Source organism: Microplitis mediator, chromosome 10, assembly GCF_029852145.1.
Source record: "Microplitis mediator isolate UGA2020A chromosome 10, iyMicMedi2.1, whole genome shotgun sequence".
NCBI classification, from domain to species: Eukaryota; Metazoa; Arthropoda; class Insecta; order Hymenoptera; family Braconidae; genus Microplitis; species Microplitis mediator.
The window spans coordinates 20183482-20201558 of record NC_079978.1 but is presented as its reverse complement, the minus strand read 5'-3'; the positions used below and the strand labels follow the sequence as shown (position 1 = coordinate 20201558).

At 33.6% G+C, this 18077-nt stretch overlaps 1 protein-coding gene across 5 annotated transcripts; it reads right to left on the bottom strand.

Moving 5' to 3' along the window:
* Nucleotides 1-2096: 2096 nt before the first annotated feature.
* Nucleotides 2097-17410, bottom strand: LOC130675413 (ral GTPase-activating protein subunit alpha-1). 5 transcript variants are annotated; one of them, XM_057481083.1, is made up of 18 exons: nucleotides 16947-17410; nucleotides 16223-16333; nucleotides 16105-16122; nucleotides 14586-14757; nucleotides 13612-14515; nucleotides 13177-13553; nucleotides 11407-11626; nucleotides 11131-11335; nucleotides 10932-11063; nucleotides 10558-10827; nucleotides 10164-10453; nucleotides 8236-8814; nucleotides 7646-7756; nucleotides 5572-5730; nucleotides 3865-5495; nucleotides 3659-3795; nucleotides 3465-3569; nucleotides 2097-2551 (listed from the first exon to the last, which is right to left on the bottom strand). In XM_057481083.1, exons 1-18 carry the CDS (start codon nucleotides 17050-17052, stop codon nucleotides 2385-2387), a joined length of 5694 nt encoding a protein of 1897 aa, XP_057337066.1. In that variant the 5' UTR covers nucleotides 17053-17410; the 3' UTR covers nucleotides 2097-2384. The 5 variants fall into 5 exon arrangements, 4 of the variants coding, with proteins under 4 accessions (XP_057337066.1, XP_057337064.1, XP_057337068.1 ...); XM_057481081.1 differs by having other exon boundaries at nucleotides 3465-3599; nucleotides 16947-17409; XR_008991282.1 differs by having other exon boundaries at nucleotides 2508-2551; nucleotides 3465-3583.
* Nucleotides 17411-18077: the final 667 nt, after the last annotated feature.

The window sequence follows — 18077 nt, the reverse complement described above, 5'->3', positions numbered from 1 at the left end:
TTTCCAGCCGAAATTTTACATCAAGTTGACTGCAACGAGTTGATGTTCCGTTAGTTGACAGAAACTTTCCACAACTTTCTGTCAGAGTAAAATTTTTATGTTCAGTCAGATTACGGGAAATTGACGATAATTGCTTGTCAATTGACGTCAAAGAATTTTCATTCAATTTTTCGTAAAATAATTTTCTAAGGGACATCAATAAACAAACGCTTATAATTGTAAGTAAATTGCAAGTCGTATCTCTCAACATAAAATCCGATTTGTTCATTCGGAAAAATTTATACAAAATTTCTCTTCATGCATCTAGATGTGAAATAACGGTAAAAAATTTTTTGCTAGTTAATTGACGTCAATTGCCTGACAATTTCTCTGCCTTACATTTAATCGGTACTCTATAAATAATTGAAAGTATAAACTTTACGCGGCAAACAGTAATATTTTTAAATATTCAATTTGAAAACTATGCTACTAATTAATATAAAAAGTTTAGAGAAATTATTGCAGTAAATAATAATTATTTTCAAATTCAATTTTCACAAATTTTACAATCCAAGTTATAAACTTAGATTGATACAATCATTTTAAAATTTTACCAACAAGAATATTTTACTTGTTTTCAACTCCGTGAGACATAATACGGCCGTTCCGAAATAAATGCAAAAAATTTCCATGAAAAAATAATTTTATAAAACTCAGACAATCAAGATATCCGGTAGTGTCTCGCGCCAAGTATGCATCGAACAAATCATACTGAAGTAGCTGACGTCTAATAATTTTTGAATTTTTTTTAAAAACGATACACTATAAACAAAAAATATTTAAAAAATTCTACCCATAGTTTTTTAATTTTTATATTCGCATGTTTTTACTTTTTTTTTTGCAATTGATTTGTTGGAAAAAAAAAATCGAAAATTGTTAATTGAGCGCGAGAATTTCGGCTGTGTGTTTATACCCGAACGAAATATCAATTTGATTTTTAAACTTCTAAATAAAATTTTAAAAAATTTATTGAATTTTTAGATAAAATGACCGTGGATGCGCCGTATAAACAAACGATTCGCTTTCGATTGCGACATTAATCGGATTCTTTGGTCCAGTTCTTAAGAAGTTATACTCCATAGCAACGTCTTGTGCCCCAAATAATACTTTTCATATATTATATTTTATTATCAACATTTTTGCTATATATTGTGAAAAGAGAACGAAAACGCGGTAAAAAAATGAATTTTAAAAATAAAAAGCATCTTTTTTTAATAAAATAACCATACGAAAATAAAAATCTATTTTGAATTTTTATTTTTATATGTTTATTTTTATAAATATATCAATAGACGTAAATAAATCATGTAATGCATAATTTTCACAAAAATATCAATACAGCTTTCCAATAAAAATTTAATACGATACTATACATTTTAAGTTTCAGTTAAATTTAATTTGATTTTCTTACCAGGTATGAAAAAAAAATACACAGAACTATTTTTAATTCCCTCATTTAATTCTTTTAAAAAGACGAGGGAAATTTGAATGTTAAATATACCAGGGACGTTGATTTCATTATAAAAAAGTACTTTGTAATTTCAAGTAAATAAAAATCTGTTTATAATTTGAATCTTTTAACAAAAGTAGTTATTTTTCAGGAGACACGGTAGTGTCTCGCGCCAAGTACACGTTCAAACACATGTATATGTTTGAAGTGTCATGGCGCGAGCCTACCGTGTATCTATACCGTAGACATAGTGGTTTCATTTACATTTGATATCAGATGATTTGGCAACACCGCGCTCGGTTTAATTCCGCGGCGTAGCGCTCGTGACGAAGGATATTGTGGTCCCAACAAGAGATTGGACTTCGGGTGTCGTCGGTTTTTACTCCCACTCTGGATATTTTACGTGCTAATGTTCTCCCACTTTCTGTGCGCATGCGCAGTTCATAAATGTTCAGTAGTGGGGGTAATTTCCGAGGCCTATTCTTTTACTAGGACCACAATAGAAAAATGATGCGAGTGACTAAGGGTTAAAAATCATTAACAAAAATTTGTAACCATTTTTTACAGCTATTATAAATTAAAAAATAAAATCGGTTAACAAAGTAACTGTACTGTAGTAAAATATATTATTATGGTTATTGCTAAATAAAACAGCGAAACTGTAGTTCTATTGCTAACTTATCATTATAAAATACAATTGAAATGTTAATACAAAAAAAAGTAAATCTAAGGACGGAACATATGAAACTTCGAGGCCAATAATTAATTTTAATTATTTCATGACTCTTTATAAAAAAGCAATTCTTTTATCTATCTGCTGTTGATTAGAATTTTAGAGTAATAAATTGTCCATTTTTAATCGATAGAACTAGTTTACGATGACAAATAACTACTATTAATTTGATATTTTAAATTTACTCATATTTGGACTGTCTGGTGGAGTTAAATGTTGATTACTGTTTCTTGGCTTTGGACTTGATTTGAAAGACATTTTTTTCAATGGTCGAGGTGAAATACCGTGAAGAGCTGGGCTGTCTTGTAGAACTTTGCTGCCGTCAGAAGCTAAAATATTATAAATTTTAGTATTTGAAGATACTAATAGTGAAGATAATATTTGAATAACTCGAAAAAATTAGTAGTAATAATGTGAAGTATTAGATTGATAAAAATATACCTGAGGCATAATCTAATAAATTGAGTGATTTTAAATTGTCTTATAAAATCTTTAAATCTCCGATACTTATGCATACATAACTACCCTAGTAGCATTGTCTTAAGAGTTACTTGACAAAGTTCTTCAGCAAGTTTCTTACAGAAGATTTAAACAAGAAGATGGATTTCATAAGAATACTTCCAAAGATTTCATCAAATCTTGCTTGAGATTCTTCTTGAAGACTTACGAAAATCTGTAGAAACTGCAGCAATTCTTGAACAATATACGTAATATATAACAATGTTCGGTCAGAATTGCTTAAGATATCAGGTTTCTTCATCTTAAAGCTCAAGCGCAGTTCCTTTAGCAAACCCAATGATCTTCATTTAAATTTACAGTGCTACAAATTAATAATGTTATTACTCGATAAAATTATATCGAACACCAAGTGGGCGCCACTAGATTTACTGTTCTAATGCTCACGAAGTAACGAAGAGGGCAGCTATGCCCTGGTTTCTGAAGCAATTCTGCAGCAAATCTAAGCTAATGGATCTTCAGCACGTATGACTACAGATTTACTTAAGGTTTCTTACGGAAGTATCTTGCCTCAGACTGATGATGCAGACTTGCTGAAGACTGAAGATACAGATTTACGTAAGACTTCCTTAAGAATGCTACTAGGGTATTAACATAAAGAACTAAACTCTGTTAAAATTTTTGTTGTTAAAATATATACATATCTTAAAAAAAACTAAAACATTCAAGTTACTAATACTAACTTTTTTACAAAGTAGATATAGGTTAATGATCAGAATTAGTCACCTCTATTCATGCGCATATCTATACCGCTAAATGCAGTATTGCCGCGAAGAACATTAGAGCATCCCTGGTGGGAGTCCAGAAGCGCAGCTGCGAGGTTCGAAGATGCTATGGATTGTACACTGGTAGTAATGGAGTCTGAAGAATCACAAATTATGGCAACTACTCACTGAAAATACTAAATTTTAAAAACTAACCTGTTACAGATGAAACGCCGCTGAAAGAATTTTTCGGGGGAACAGGAGAATAAATATTAGTAGCGAATTCCTCAAATGTTGTTGATTCTTTGTAATTTCTCATTACAACATCAATTGAGCGGGCGCGTTCTTCGTAGCTGTAATCAAAGTTTAAAGTAAATGTGAATTCGACTCACGTTTACTAGAAAATTTGAGAAGTAACTTACTAGTGTTGATACAACGACAACGTAGATCTTTTAGCTCGACTAGCTGCTAAGGCAGTAATTCTTACAAGCCCAGGAAGTACTTGGTCTTCTACTATACATTCGTCGAAAAGCGGTCCGAAAAACGGAATTTCCGATTTACGGGATATTTGAATTCTGTACAACTTATTTGGCAATGGGTAGATAGCAATTAGAACATCGCAAAATTCTGTAGGTATAATATCTCGGCGGTAGTCTCGCCAATGCTCTGACCAAACAATGTGGATTTCGTCATTGCCAAGATGACGTGTTTTCTGTAAAAGACTTTCCGGACTATCTAATGGCATCCGAGTTGCAACGTGAAACAAAATTTCCGAAAAAGACGTCGCGAAATAGGGCGCAGTGGCACCGGATGCTTTGCCAGGTGTCAGACCACCGCGAAATCCGGTGTGCGTTTCTAACTCTACTTCCCACGCTAATCTAGCAACGAAATTTTCGTATTCTTTGCTACCGATAACATTACCGAGAATTGAATTTTTGTCTTCTTGGCCAGGGCCTACGTAAATCACAGCCATTTTATGAGTCTCTCGCGAACGTTGGCCATCTAAGTTACGAAGCTCTCGAAGAAGCTTTTCGTTTTTTGCGAGCAGATGAAGCTTTTGTCGTTGTTCCCACCCAGAGAGACCTAAGTGTGAGAAAAAGAGTCTGCTGTGATGGAATGGAGCCGATGCTATGGGAGACGTTGGGTTGACGATGACATCAGGTGTGCTGATGTGTTGACTACAGTTCGGAACGTATTCTCGAGCAGTATTACGTTGATTCAAAATTGTTGCCATCGTTTCATTTTCCATGCAGTGAATTGGCGGCGGGTTCGCTGGAGAGTTCAGAGCTATTTCTGGATTAGTCAGTACTTCTGGACTCGTATGGCCAATGTAACAAAGAAGATCATCTAGATTATCCATATCACTGGCAGCGTTTGCAAAAGTTGGAAGGATGTTCGGTTCACGATGTCTTATAACATGGGGTGGAATCGATTGAAAAGGATACAAAATATCCACTGAACTATCTCGGTTTTCTTCACAATGCAAAGACAACCATCCAATATTTTTCATTGGCTCGCTAAAGTCTGTATCCTTGCTAACACAAAGTTCGTTATACAAAATGGAACTGTCCCAAGCTGCTTTACCAGCTAAATCCCGCAATAAAACTCTGACTATTGATGGTGCGGTAACAAAATCTAGCGCTACGTCAGATGAGTTCAATGCCGTGAGTTCCACGAATGACATGATGATAGAATTTGAGAGCATCAGCAGCTGGATATTTGGGGCGTGAAAAACAGCTGAAGACAGCTCATCACTGTCAATACCTGGAACATCATCTAATTCAACTATCGTGGATGATAAACGAGCCGCACCGATTCCCATTGGAAAGTGTCCTAAGTGGTTGACTAAATGCATCACTACCGTCCTAGCAGCTAATTGAATAGTTTGGATATTTGTTGGTCGGAAATATTTATTGACGTTACTCTCTTCTCCAAAGTTATCAACTATAATATTGGGATTAAAATCATCTTTTTCGTCATGCTTATGTCTGTTATGTTTATGTTGATCCTGTATTATTTTATCAGACTTATTGTGAATGATATTATCTAAAACCTGACAATAAATGGAATATAAAAGAAATGTTTTTTTTTTTTTGGGAATTTTTTCACTAGTTTAGAATTATACGTACTGTAAAAAGTGTCAATAATAAGGATTTTCCTTGAAAAGTGGTGGTTAATATGACAATACCTAAATGCATAGCCCATTCACTCAAACAAAAAAGCATAGATGTAATTAAGGAACTTCGACGTTCACGTGCACTTAAAGTATCTAACGTTTCTGAGAGGACCTAGATATGAAAATATATATATTTTATTTTCGGGATTTATATTTATTTGCTGTGTACTTAATCCTTCGTCACTCACTCAATGAGCGCGACGTCGTTTTTTGTACATTTTTATGTTTTTCTCATGATTTTGACAGTGAATAAATTTGAAAAAATTTGAATACCTCAATCGAACATTCTAGAAAATTTTCATGTAATTTAAAATCAAAATAATATATTTTTAATTTGAATAAAAAAATACTTTAATGGCAAAGAAATTGCAAAGCGACAATACGCCGCCCGGTGCGAGTGAGTAACCAGTAAATGACCGAGTCGCCATGTTGCCGAGTTGTACTTGGTTATTTTCTCACATAATAGTTACAGAAATAAACATATGTAATTATTGCTGCGAGTAGCTACCGTCGTAAATAAACAAGTTCATTCTTTATAAATAATTATCAATAAAAAAAACAAATATGATTTTTTATTAATCACAAAATATTTAATTTTTTTTATATAAATATAAATTTATTTTATGTCAGTGGATCAATGAGTTGATAGTTTTTTTGAAAAGACGAGTGATATTTGAAGGTTAAATATACCAGGGACGTTGATTTCATTATAAAAAAAGTCCTTTGTAACTTTAAGTAAATAAAAATCTGTTCAAAATTTGAATCTTTTAACAAAATGTAGATATTTTGGGAGTTTACTCCTTAAGAATCGATTTTCATATAAGGAGCCCGGTATGGAAAAAATATGAGGTGTAAAATCTACTCAACGAATGACCTCGTTACGACTTTCACTTTTCAGGGGTGAGTGTATAGGGTATCTATTTTCTATGGGATGTCTCTGGGAATTCCAGAGAATTTAACTGGCGATAATTCAATTTTTTTTTCAGATTACTGAGTGCTGGGTCTATATTTTCTATGGGATTTCTATAGGATGTATCTGGGATTTCCAGAGAATTTAACTGGTGATAATTCTATTTTTTTTTTTTACAACACCGAGTGCTGGGTCTATATTTTCTATGGGATTGCTGTGGGATGTCTCTGGGATTTCCAGAGAATTTAACTGGCGATAATTCTATCCACAGTTTACTTGTCGCACTCAAATTTACTTGTCGCACGCAGATAATCGTATAACGCACACAAATGTCGTGGAAGCAGTTGAATGGGCAAACAACTATTTGGCGAACAAAAGAGCGTGCGCTAAGATAGCACTTATATCGCATGAATGATAAAAAAAAATTATTTAAAAACTACGCTCACTAGAGTGGCGGCGCGCGCATGCCGAAACTGCCGCGCAAAAGTTGATTTTCAATGTTAAATTAAAATTATAAATATTGGAGCTACAATTCGAGGAGTCGAGAACTTTTCTACTAAAATTTTTTGCTCTTTCAGAAACTTTTTTAATATTTGAGTTATCACTTATACTTTTTGATATTTTGCCAAAAAGCTGGACGGCTAATTTTTTAACGGTCTTTTGTTCATACTAATTGTAATTTTATTTTTCCAAAAAAAATCCAAAAAACGTATTTTTCTAGACGCCATTGTGGATCGTTTAAGCTATCAACTATATTTTTAAGAGACCTGTAACTATTTTTCGCAGGAAGTCAACTTCTCGACTAGACTAAAATAGAATAAAAATACATTATTTAGGTATCTTCATTGATTCGTTTATTTACCATTTGATATAGTATTAACCTTTTTCTTAGACTAGTAAGCCTTTAATTCTGTGCCTATTTAGACAGTCGATCTGAAAGAGTAAACTCCAATCGTGCGTCGGAGATGACACACACACTTTTTTTTTCATGAATGTTTAATATCGGATAGACTTGGCAACACCGTGCTCGGTTCAACTCGGCGGTGGCGCTCACGCGAGTGACGAAGGATAGAAAAATGATGCAAGTGACGGTTAATTATTAAAAGTATGAGCTTACCTGTATTATTTTACATGGTACTTTAGGGTAGAACTGTAAAAGAACGTCTGACTTGTTACAAAGCAGACCAAGAGAATCACACGCCGTTTGAACCACTGATGGATGTGTTGCCTATATAGACATTTTTAAAATGTAGTAATTTTTATGTTAGCTATTAAAATGAAAAGTAAATGATATTATTTATCAAGTGATCAATTTAAAAATAAAAATCTAAAACAACTTAATCATTACTATTTAAATCGACGGTTTATTCGCGCATGCGCGAACTATGATACAAAGTTTGTATCACGTGGTTCTATACTTGTATCATTTGTGTGATACTATTTTAATACCAGCTGTGGTATGATTCTAGTATCACCAATTTTTTCCGTGTAAGATAAGAGACCCAATACCCGACCAGGGAGCTAGTACGTAAACATTTGTGTATTTGTACATCTATATTTAGTAAATTTAACTAAATATAGATATACAAATACATCAAGTGATCGGGTACTAGTTCTCTGATCGAGTACTGGGTCTCTTACCCTATAAGTAGATACATTTAATTGAAAAACTAAAAAATATTCTATAGAGAAAATGATAAAAATTACTTTCAAACTTTGTAGAAGAACTGATATCGCTTCAGGAACTCGTGGATGCTGTGATTGTAGACACAACTCTCTGTAAGCAAACATTGCAATGCTTGAAAGAGCAATACAACGGGCGATACCAGTCGGTTCTCGTCTGCAATTCCGCAGTAAAATTTCTAAAATAAGTTGGTTTGCTTCAGGACAAGTTGATGTTTCAATATCTGATCCATTCTCTTTGAGAACTGGCAACTTTTCAAGCACAATTGGTAGTGATAATAAAGATCCTAAAATAGATACTGCTTCTGTTCTTGGAGCCTCGATATCTTGATTTTCTAATATCATGTTCGCTGCATGAATATAGTCCATAATCAGGAGACTAGATCCAGGTAAGTTAAGACTAAATAATCTCGGGCCAGTATATTTTATAATAACATGAATAACTTTGATGTCATTGCTCATGATTCCAAAATGAAGGGCACGATAAAATAATGTTAAATGTGCTTTAGGTAAATTAATGTCTAAAGGTTGAGTGGTAAGAACACAAATCAAACGATAAGCAGCAAGCTTTCCAACTTCATAAGATGGCGGTAATTGAATAGCCTAGAAAAAAGATCTATAATTTATACCCATTAATATTTTATTGTTATAAATAATAATGTAATTGATTCTTAATAAACTTATAACTTAAAATTAGAATACAAATGCACGTTTTGGCACACGCATTAATACTATCCTAGTAGCATTGTCTCAAGCGATTCTTAACCAATATTGAACATTAAGTGGGCGCCACTGAATTTACTATTGGCAGGGTGCGGAGTATAGGGTGGGGACAATCGAATCGATTGTAGCGCCTGCAGTGGACGAAATACGCGTTAAATCGCACTTGTCTTGTGAATAGTTAAATGAAAGCAGTGTTAAAAAATAAGAACAAGTAGTTGTTGTGTTGTTAATTGCAAAAATACTGACAGAAATAGTAATTGCAAGTTTTATACATTTCCATCCATGATGTTCATCTTTGGCTAAAAATTATTACGGGGAATTTTTTAAATTACAAATTTTTAACACAAAGTATTTTTAATTATTGAGTTTTAAAATTTTAAATTACGAATTATTAAAATCACTTTAATTTCTTTACTTAATGCAAATTAATAATTTTAACTTTGAAAAAATTATAATTATAATTATTTTAACTCATTTGTTATTATGACTATTATTGTTGTTATTATTATTATTATTACAAGCTAACCTTATGTCGTTCCAAATAATATTTATTAAAACTTTTTATACTTATTTTTTTCAGTACAATCTACTCTATATTTTTCCACCTTTCAAATGTGGTATCACACATATATTTCGCAATCTTTAAAAATTTTAATTATTTGTTTATAAAAACTTTCCGTATTCTCTCCGTGCTTTTTGAGGATGATTTAATGCGGTCGACAGATGTCGTTTTCGTCGCGCACTCTGCCAATACTAATGCTGAATAGACGACTCAAGAAGTAACAAACAGGGCAGCCATGCCCTGGTATCTGAAGCAACTCTGCAGCAAATCAGAGCTAATGGATCTTAACCCTTTCCCGGTTGACCTTGAATCCCTACTCTTAATTCGGATTATACGTCTTCGTTTTTCAGTGAAAGAGCGCTAGCCTATTTAGTAGAGCAGGGGCAGAAAAAATAGTAGAAGGGGCAGCATGCATGCACTAATACGATTGAACCGAAACTCACACAGCCTTACTAAGAACTGTGATAAGTTTTATCCTCTCACAGCTTACACCGAGACTCCTCGAGACTTCAAACCGGGAAAGGGTTAAGCAAAAATTACTAGATTTACTTAACGTTTCTTATGGACGTATCTTGCCTCAGACTTGTCTGAGACTGATGATGCATATTTACGTAAGACTTCCTTAAGAATGCTACTAGGGTAGTGTTGATGTTAAAAATTTTTGTACCTTAAAACACCATGGTGAAATGACCGTTAGAGGAGGGATAAGTTCTGGAGCAGGTAAAGTGGCTTGATAATCACTCGATACGCCTTGATTTAAACGGATTTTTATCAAAGTGTAAGTAAGTTGTATAAAGTAGTCCATAACTTGGCCATGCAAAACTGGATCTTGAATATTATTAACATCTCCAAGAGCTGATAACATCCGTCTCCACAATACGACCGCGACATCTGGTAACCATCCGCGTACTCCGCCACCAGCCATCACTGATCTTTTTTCCGATACGTCGTTTGTATCTAAAATACGTACTGCAGTTAGTAAGACTGATTGTTTATTTTTTATTAATTGTACAAAAATATAGGGAGTTGTGAACTATGGGATTTTTCTAGTTGTTGCATACCAATACTGTTTCCATCAATATTTTCAATTTGAATAGGACTATCTTTGTTGCTATCGACGCCACTACTTGGTGTTGGTGAAGGACACCGAGTTATTGGTTCACAATCAGTTACTACGACACTGTCTAACGACTTTGTTCTTCTTCCTATCAATGTCTTTCTTGTACTTCCGATTATTTTCTCATGATCATTCATAGTAGTATTCGATGACATTAATTTAATCATATCCTTTTCGAGTGATAATGGTAACACTACATGCGGTCGTGTATGTCCTGAGCATATAATATAAATATATAAGAATTCCGAATGAATGAAAACGAATTAATTAGGATTGAAAACTGTATCTCAAAATTCAAATTCCAATTTATTAATTTACCTGGTATTTCAAATTGAACTCCATCTATGTGACTTTTCGATGACTTGCCTCGATTTTTAAAACTGCATATATTGTTGTCACTCGAACTTCGCGGAAGCGGTCTACATTTTCTAAATTCTCTGGACAAATTGTCTAAAATATTAAATATTGATCAGTTTAAAATATTTTTTATCAAGTTATGCATTATTATAATGAATACCAGGAATGTTTTCTTTATAAGATGCGTCTGTTTCACGGTCAATGCTTCCTCTTCGAGGTGATTGAACACTACTTGCTGATGCACGACATCCTACACCGCGACGTTTCTTTGATTTTTGTTCACTGATTCTTTCTAAAGGCAGGTCATTAAGATCCAGGTTATAAACATGCCGCGCTAACACTCTCGTTAATGTATCCAATGTTTTCTAAAACGAGTAAAATTCCCTCGAATCGACGAAAATATTTTTTATCATTTAAAGTAAAAGTTAAAACTTACAGCCCATTCACGGATTAATTCTTTCCATTTAGTAAGTGAGGTCAAGACCTCGAGAAATTGATCCCACAGTTGACTGTGTATGACAACGTTCAAATTTGCCTTTATCCATGTAACAATAAGTGTTTGGAATATTGCAGGTGCAAGTTTGCCACCGATACTATCATGAGATTTACGACGTGATTTTTCTCCTAATACTAATGATGTTATTTGTAATAAAACTCTGAAAAAATTAATTTATATCATTTTCTACATTGAAAAAAAAAATGCTGGGAAATCTAAAAGTTCAAACCTCAATCGCTTGTGATAATTATAAATATTTTATTTCTTTATTATTACTGTGATTGTATTATGATATTTAATAATTTTTTGACAAAAAATGTTAATATTGTTGGAAGTTATTCGCTCAACAGGAGAAAAGTTACGGGCTACTCTTCATAAAAAGACGGAGACGCCGTCGTCCTTATTTATCCTTATATGGGTCAAAGAACAAAGGATGAATTTTTTTCGGGACTTTTGTGGATTTTTTTGAGTATAGGACATCGAAAGGAACAAAAAATGTTCATATTGTTGGGAGTTATTCCCAACAGGAGCAAAGTTACGGGCTACTCTTCATAGAAAATCATGAACAGCCTCATCTTCATTCATCTTAATCTATCCTAATTTATCCTAATATGCGTGTGAACTCAAAAAATAAATTTTTCCTAGGTCTATTTATGTTTGTTTCTATTTAAGGGCATCATAATGAACAAAAAACGTTTGCATTGTGATGGGTTATTCCCAACAGGCGCAAAGTTACGGACCACTCTGCATAGGAAGACACGCATAGCCTCATCTCCACCGATGTCCACCCATCTACGTTTCGATCTGGACTCATGATATAAATTTTTCTTAGGACTTTTTGAGGTCTCTCCTACTAGAGGACATCATAATGAACAAAAAACGTTTATATTGTGATGGGTTATTCCCAACAGGGCAAGAGTTATGGGCTACTCTTCATAAGAATACATAGTGGCATCTCCACCGATGTCCACCCATCTACATTTCGATCTGGACTCATGATATAAATTTTTCTCAGGACTTTTTGAGGTCTCTACTACTAGAGGACATCATAATGAACAAAAAACGTTTATATTGTGATGGGTTATTCCCAACAGGGCAAGAGTTATGGGCTACTCTTCATAAGAATACATAGTGGCATCTCCACCGATGTCCACCCATCTACATTTCGATCTGGACTCATGATATAAATTTTTCTCAGGACTTTTTGAGGTCTCTACTACTAGAGGACATCATAATGAACAAAAAACGTTTATATTGTGATGGGTTATTCCCAACAGGGCAAGAGTTATGGGCTACTCTTCATAAGAATACATAGTGGCATCTCCACCCATGTCCACCTATCTCCACCCATCTACATTTCAATCTGGACTCAAAATATAAATTTTTCTTAGGACTTTTTGGGGTCTCTCCTACTAGAGGACATTGTAATGAACAAAAAACGTTTGTATTGTGATGGGTTATTCCCACCAGGAGCAAAGTAACGGGCCACTCCTTATAGAAATGCATGGACTGTCGCGTTGCGCTTGAGGTTTGCAATAAGGGATCAACTGTTTTCCGGATGTTAGTATCAAGTAATCAATCTCAGTGATATTCATCAAAAGAGTTTAGAATCGAAAACTTTTTCCTTCATCTCTTAATGATTACTGACTTATCAAATATATCATTTTAAAATTTTCAAAATCGCAGCATCTAAGATAATATTTTACTTACCGAAGCAACTGATCCCAAGTTGCTGGTTCCAATCGTGCATGCATAACGACATATCGATAGACATTCAAAACTCTTTTACAACTATCAATTTGTTCCTCCAGCAGCGCCGCTGAAGCATTCCCACTAACGTTCTCTAAGAAAAATACATTAGAAGCTTGGGTTATAAATAGTTGAAGTACGTTTTGTAAGCCAGCCCTCACGAATAAATTTTCGCGGTGAATCGCTCCCAAATATGAGTCATTCCTCAACCGGGTAAGACGATAACTATCAGAGGGACTTTTGTCATTCTCGTTCTCTAGTAAACTATTGACCTTAGAGTCTTCATTCTCCCGGTCTTTAAGATTATCTAATGGTTCAAGCATGAAAGGCGGAATTTCCTGAAACCATTGAATGTAAAGTTAATGAACAATTAATAAAAACTAATTGATAACTTACATTCATCTGAATCCAATCCTTGTAAACAGCAATAGCTTTTCTAACCGCACCAGCGTGAGTAAAATCCAATAGAAACGCTTGTCGATAAATTTCATGTACGAAATTAACATTCTCGCGACTTCCATACAGTACTTCCCGTACCAACATCACGGCAATTTGACTATCATGTGTATGATTATCTTGCTGAGACAATGGCATTTCAGACGACCAAGAATTTGAATCAGTGCTCTGACTAACAGAGACACGTCTTCCGTCAATTTCAGTGTTGTCTTCATTCGATGTAACAGAATTAGATTGATTGGAAAAGGGTCTGTCTTTTTTTGAAATATGGGTGAAATTGGCCAGCCATTTGATCAGAGCAACTTTGCATAACGTGTAGTTGTTTTCATTCTGACTTGATGGCTGTCGCATTGTCGGAAGTTCTAAGCTCGGCTTGTACAGTGAAAAATTATCATTGAAACCAGGACAGACTTGTCGTAAGTATGTGGCTTTGAAACGTTCTAAGAGGAACTGAAAACATTTGTGCTGTCGAGTATGTTTGTCTCGCCATTCAATTTTCACTACTTGGGTCACCATAAATTCCAGTAGAGCTTCAAAAAATCTGACAGTCTCATTGTCCAGGGGTTTTTCTCCACTCTGGACAGGCAGAATGGGGGTACCGTTGGGTTGTGTGACTGGTCCTTGCTGTGTAGTATTGCAATGAAAAACGGCAGACGGATGTTGAATTTCGAAAAACTCGCGTTTCTCATGTTCCTCTGTAATACCGGAGTGTATTTTATTTTTTCGGTGCTCTGGATGTCGGAATAGCAGATGAGATGAAAAATTAGGAACTAGGCATGCAAACATTTGGTGAATGTGATCCGGAGCATTATCTCCCAAAGCTTGATACCATAATATGAAAAACCTATACATTTAAAATAAATAAATTCATACATACTTGAATAAATAAATATTTTTATAACATTGTGTTTAACCTTAACGCCTGTCGTCTGAGCTTCCAACTATTGCCAGGATGCAATAGTTTATGTAAAATTCTAGCTAAGCTGTGACATTGCCATCTTCGGTTTAATAATTCTGGTAGTAAAATCAATATTTTTTCTAACAATAGTAGAACTTGCTCTAATTCTTCTCTGTGAGCTTTGTGTACTGAAAATATCAATTTTAAATTTAATTGGTTGTGAACCAAGTAGAGTTAGTAGTTACAGATTCGATGATTTGAATAACCCTAGTAGCATTCTTAAGGAAGTCTTACGTAAATCTACATCTTTAGTCTTCAACAAGATACTTCGGGAAGATAACTTAAGTAAATCTGTAGTAAAACTTGCTGAAGATCCATTAGCTCTGATTTTTTGCAGAATTGCTTAAGATACCCGGACATGACTGCCCTATTTGTTACTTTGTGAGTCATGTATTCAGAATTAGTATAGTAAATTCAGTGGCGCCCAATGTTCGATATAATTTAATCGAGTGATAAAATTACTGAATGGTAGCCTTTTAAATTTAAATGAGGACCATTGGGTTTACTAATGGGACTGCATTTGAACTTGGAGTGACTCGGAGATAAAGAAACCCGATATCTTAAGCAATTCTGATCGAGCATTGTTATATAGTTCGTTGAGAATTGCTGCAGACTGTTTCTACGGATTTCCGTAAGTCGTTAAGAAGAATCTTAAGCAACACTTGATGAAATCTTTGGCAAATATACTTATGGAATCCATCTTCAAGTCTAGTTTAAATCCTCCATAAGAAACTTGCTAGGGACATTCGCCAAGTCACTTGCTTAAGACAATGCTACTACCCTAGTAGCATTCTTAAAGAAGTCTTACGTAAATCTGTATCTTGTCTTCAACAAGATACTTTCGGAAGATACCTTAACTAAATCTGTAGTAAAACTTGCTGAAGATGTATTAGCTCTCATTTGCTGCAGAATTGCTTAAGATACCCGGACATGACTGCCCTGTTTGTTACTTCGTGAGTCGTCTATTCAGCATTAGTATAGTAAATTCAATGGCGCCCATTTAATGTTCGATATAATTCTATCCAGTGATAGTATGATTAATTTGTAGCACTATAAATTTAAATGAGGATCACTAGGTTTGCTAAAGAGACTGCGTTTGAACTCGGAATGACTCGGAGATAAAGAAACTCGATATCTTAAGCAATTCTGTAGCAACTCTGACCAAAGATTGTTATATAGTTCGTATATTGGTTAAGAAGTGCTGCAGTTTTTACAGATTTTCGTACGTCTTTAAGAAGAATCTTAAGCAAAACGATGAAATCTCTGGCAAGTATACTTATGAAATCCGTCTTCCTCAAGTCTTCCGACAAAAAGCAGAAGACGAACTTCCTCGGAAGATTTTCATTATTCTAGTCCCATTCAAAACGTAATTAGAAATTTTAAATTCGAGATTTCGTTAGGTACGGCTCAGTCTTAAGACAATGCTACTAAGGAATATAATTTAATAATTCAATCCTTTTTTTGTTTTTGCTTACCAAGATGGAAAGATAGTTCTGTGTATAGTTAGCAGCAAGAAATAATTTAATAATTATCGTTAAAATCATACTGTAGAATATCATTAAAAACTATAAGTAATAATGAAAAAAACTTTACCTCTCTGCCGTAAATTGGCTTCTGCTGTCACAAAACAATCATGAAGAATAAAATAAACATGACTGAAATTTCCTTCAAAAAATCCTTTTGCTTCATCAGTATCAAAATTTTCTGAAATATAAACATGTGATTAGAAATTATTCTTTTTTCTTTTGAATTCTCAATTTTCTTCTAATTTTTGTTGTCTTTTCTTTTATCATTCAATTAAAATCATTGGTAAAAAATTTGATACAGTTACGAAGATTAGTGACATTTCTATTTTTATTCAAAGTTGATAGTCATGTTCGCGGAATTTAATTGGTCTATTAATACTTCATAGTGGAGTGAAATAACAAAAATTTAATTTAATAAGAACCTAGTACATGATCCTGAAGTAAGCAGACAATCGGTAATGTTCGGATTTATTTTTTCAGCAAATAAATTACAAAAAAAAACAAAAACTAAAAATATGCACATGTAGAAAATTTAAAAAACTACAGGTGCAATTTTTTAAAATATTTTTTTTTTTATAATTTATTGTTTAAAAAAAATCAAAAAATTATTAGACATCGGCTAACTTCAGTATCACACCTAGTACTTAAAAAACTTGTTTATAAAATTTTTTAAATCTTTTAAAAAATTACAGGAAAGCTGCGACTGGTTTTGCAATGAATTTTAAATGTTAATTATAATGTTTTGATAATAATTTAAAAAATGTAATAATTGTTTTGTAAGTAAGTCTCACCTAATACGATTTTCAAGTGTTTGAATCTTGTAGCACTATCCTTTTTCACATCCTGAATTTTCAACGTCGATTTTTTGACGTCTACGTGCAATTTTTTGCTGAACATATTTAAATTCGTGCCGCCGGTGGCTGCTACGAAATATATTTTTATTAAATCCTTGCAAAATATTCATCCCATGAGTTAATGTCCTTTACCAAAAACGTCTTTTCAATAATTTTTGAAATCAGTTGTTTTTTTAAAAAAAAGGTTACACTTAACTAAACAGTATATATTCGAGCAGGTGTAGATAACAATAACAGCCATTTTGCGGAAACATTTTTATAATCAGATCAGTAAAGAGCGAGTTTCGACTTTTTTTGACTGTTGGTGAATTTGTAAACAGAAAAGTACAAAAAGTTTCAGCAAAACGACGAAAACTAACACAAAACTGCCATTGATGTCAAGTATAGTATGAACTGATTGGGGAAAAATAATCGATTAATCGCATATCGATATTTTTTGTTCCGTAGGCAACAGCCATGAGCGACCCTACGAAAATAAAACTCTATCCAGTTGAAGTCTGCCGCAAAATGTCAGCCTAAAAAATTATGAGTGTGAAATGAACGTAGCAGAGATGAAACAAATTTTAAATTACAAATAACGACAAGTTTCTGGTAATCCTCGGCTGGATACTTGCGTGCAAGTTGATGCAAATCAACGAATCAACTGCCGTCATCTGAATGTAATTTGACAGAAAAACTTGCTGTCAATTTGAAGTGAAACTGTCAAGCAACTTAACGTCATTGTCTGACAGTAACACTTGTTGTCAAATTGAATTCAAGTTACAGACAATTTATTGTCAACTTAAAGGTAACTGTTTGCTCTCCAATATTTTCCTTTAAATTGACTTCAGAATACGGCCGTAGCTTGAAGTTAACTTGTAGATAAGGTGGCTATCAGGGTAGATACAAAGTACAACTTGAACTAACAAAAGTTGACATCAATTTAAATTTCGGAATCTAAAAACAAATTAACGGAGAAAGTTACCAGTAAGTTGCTTGTAAAAAGTTGAAGAATATAATTCAATTTCAAATTTCCCGCGAAATACAGAATAGAAGTTTCAAGAACAAGAGTTAGAGTTAACTTACAAA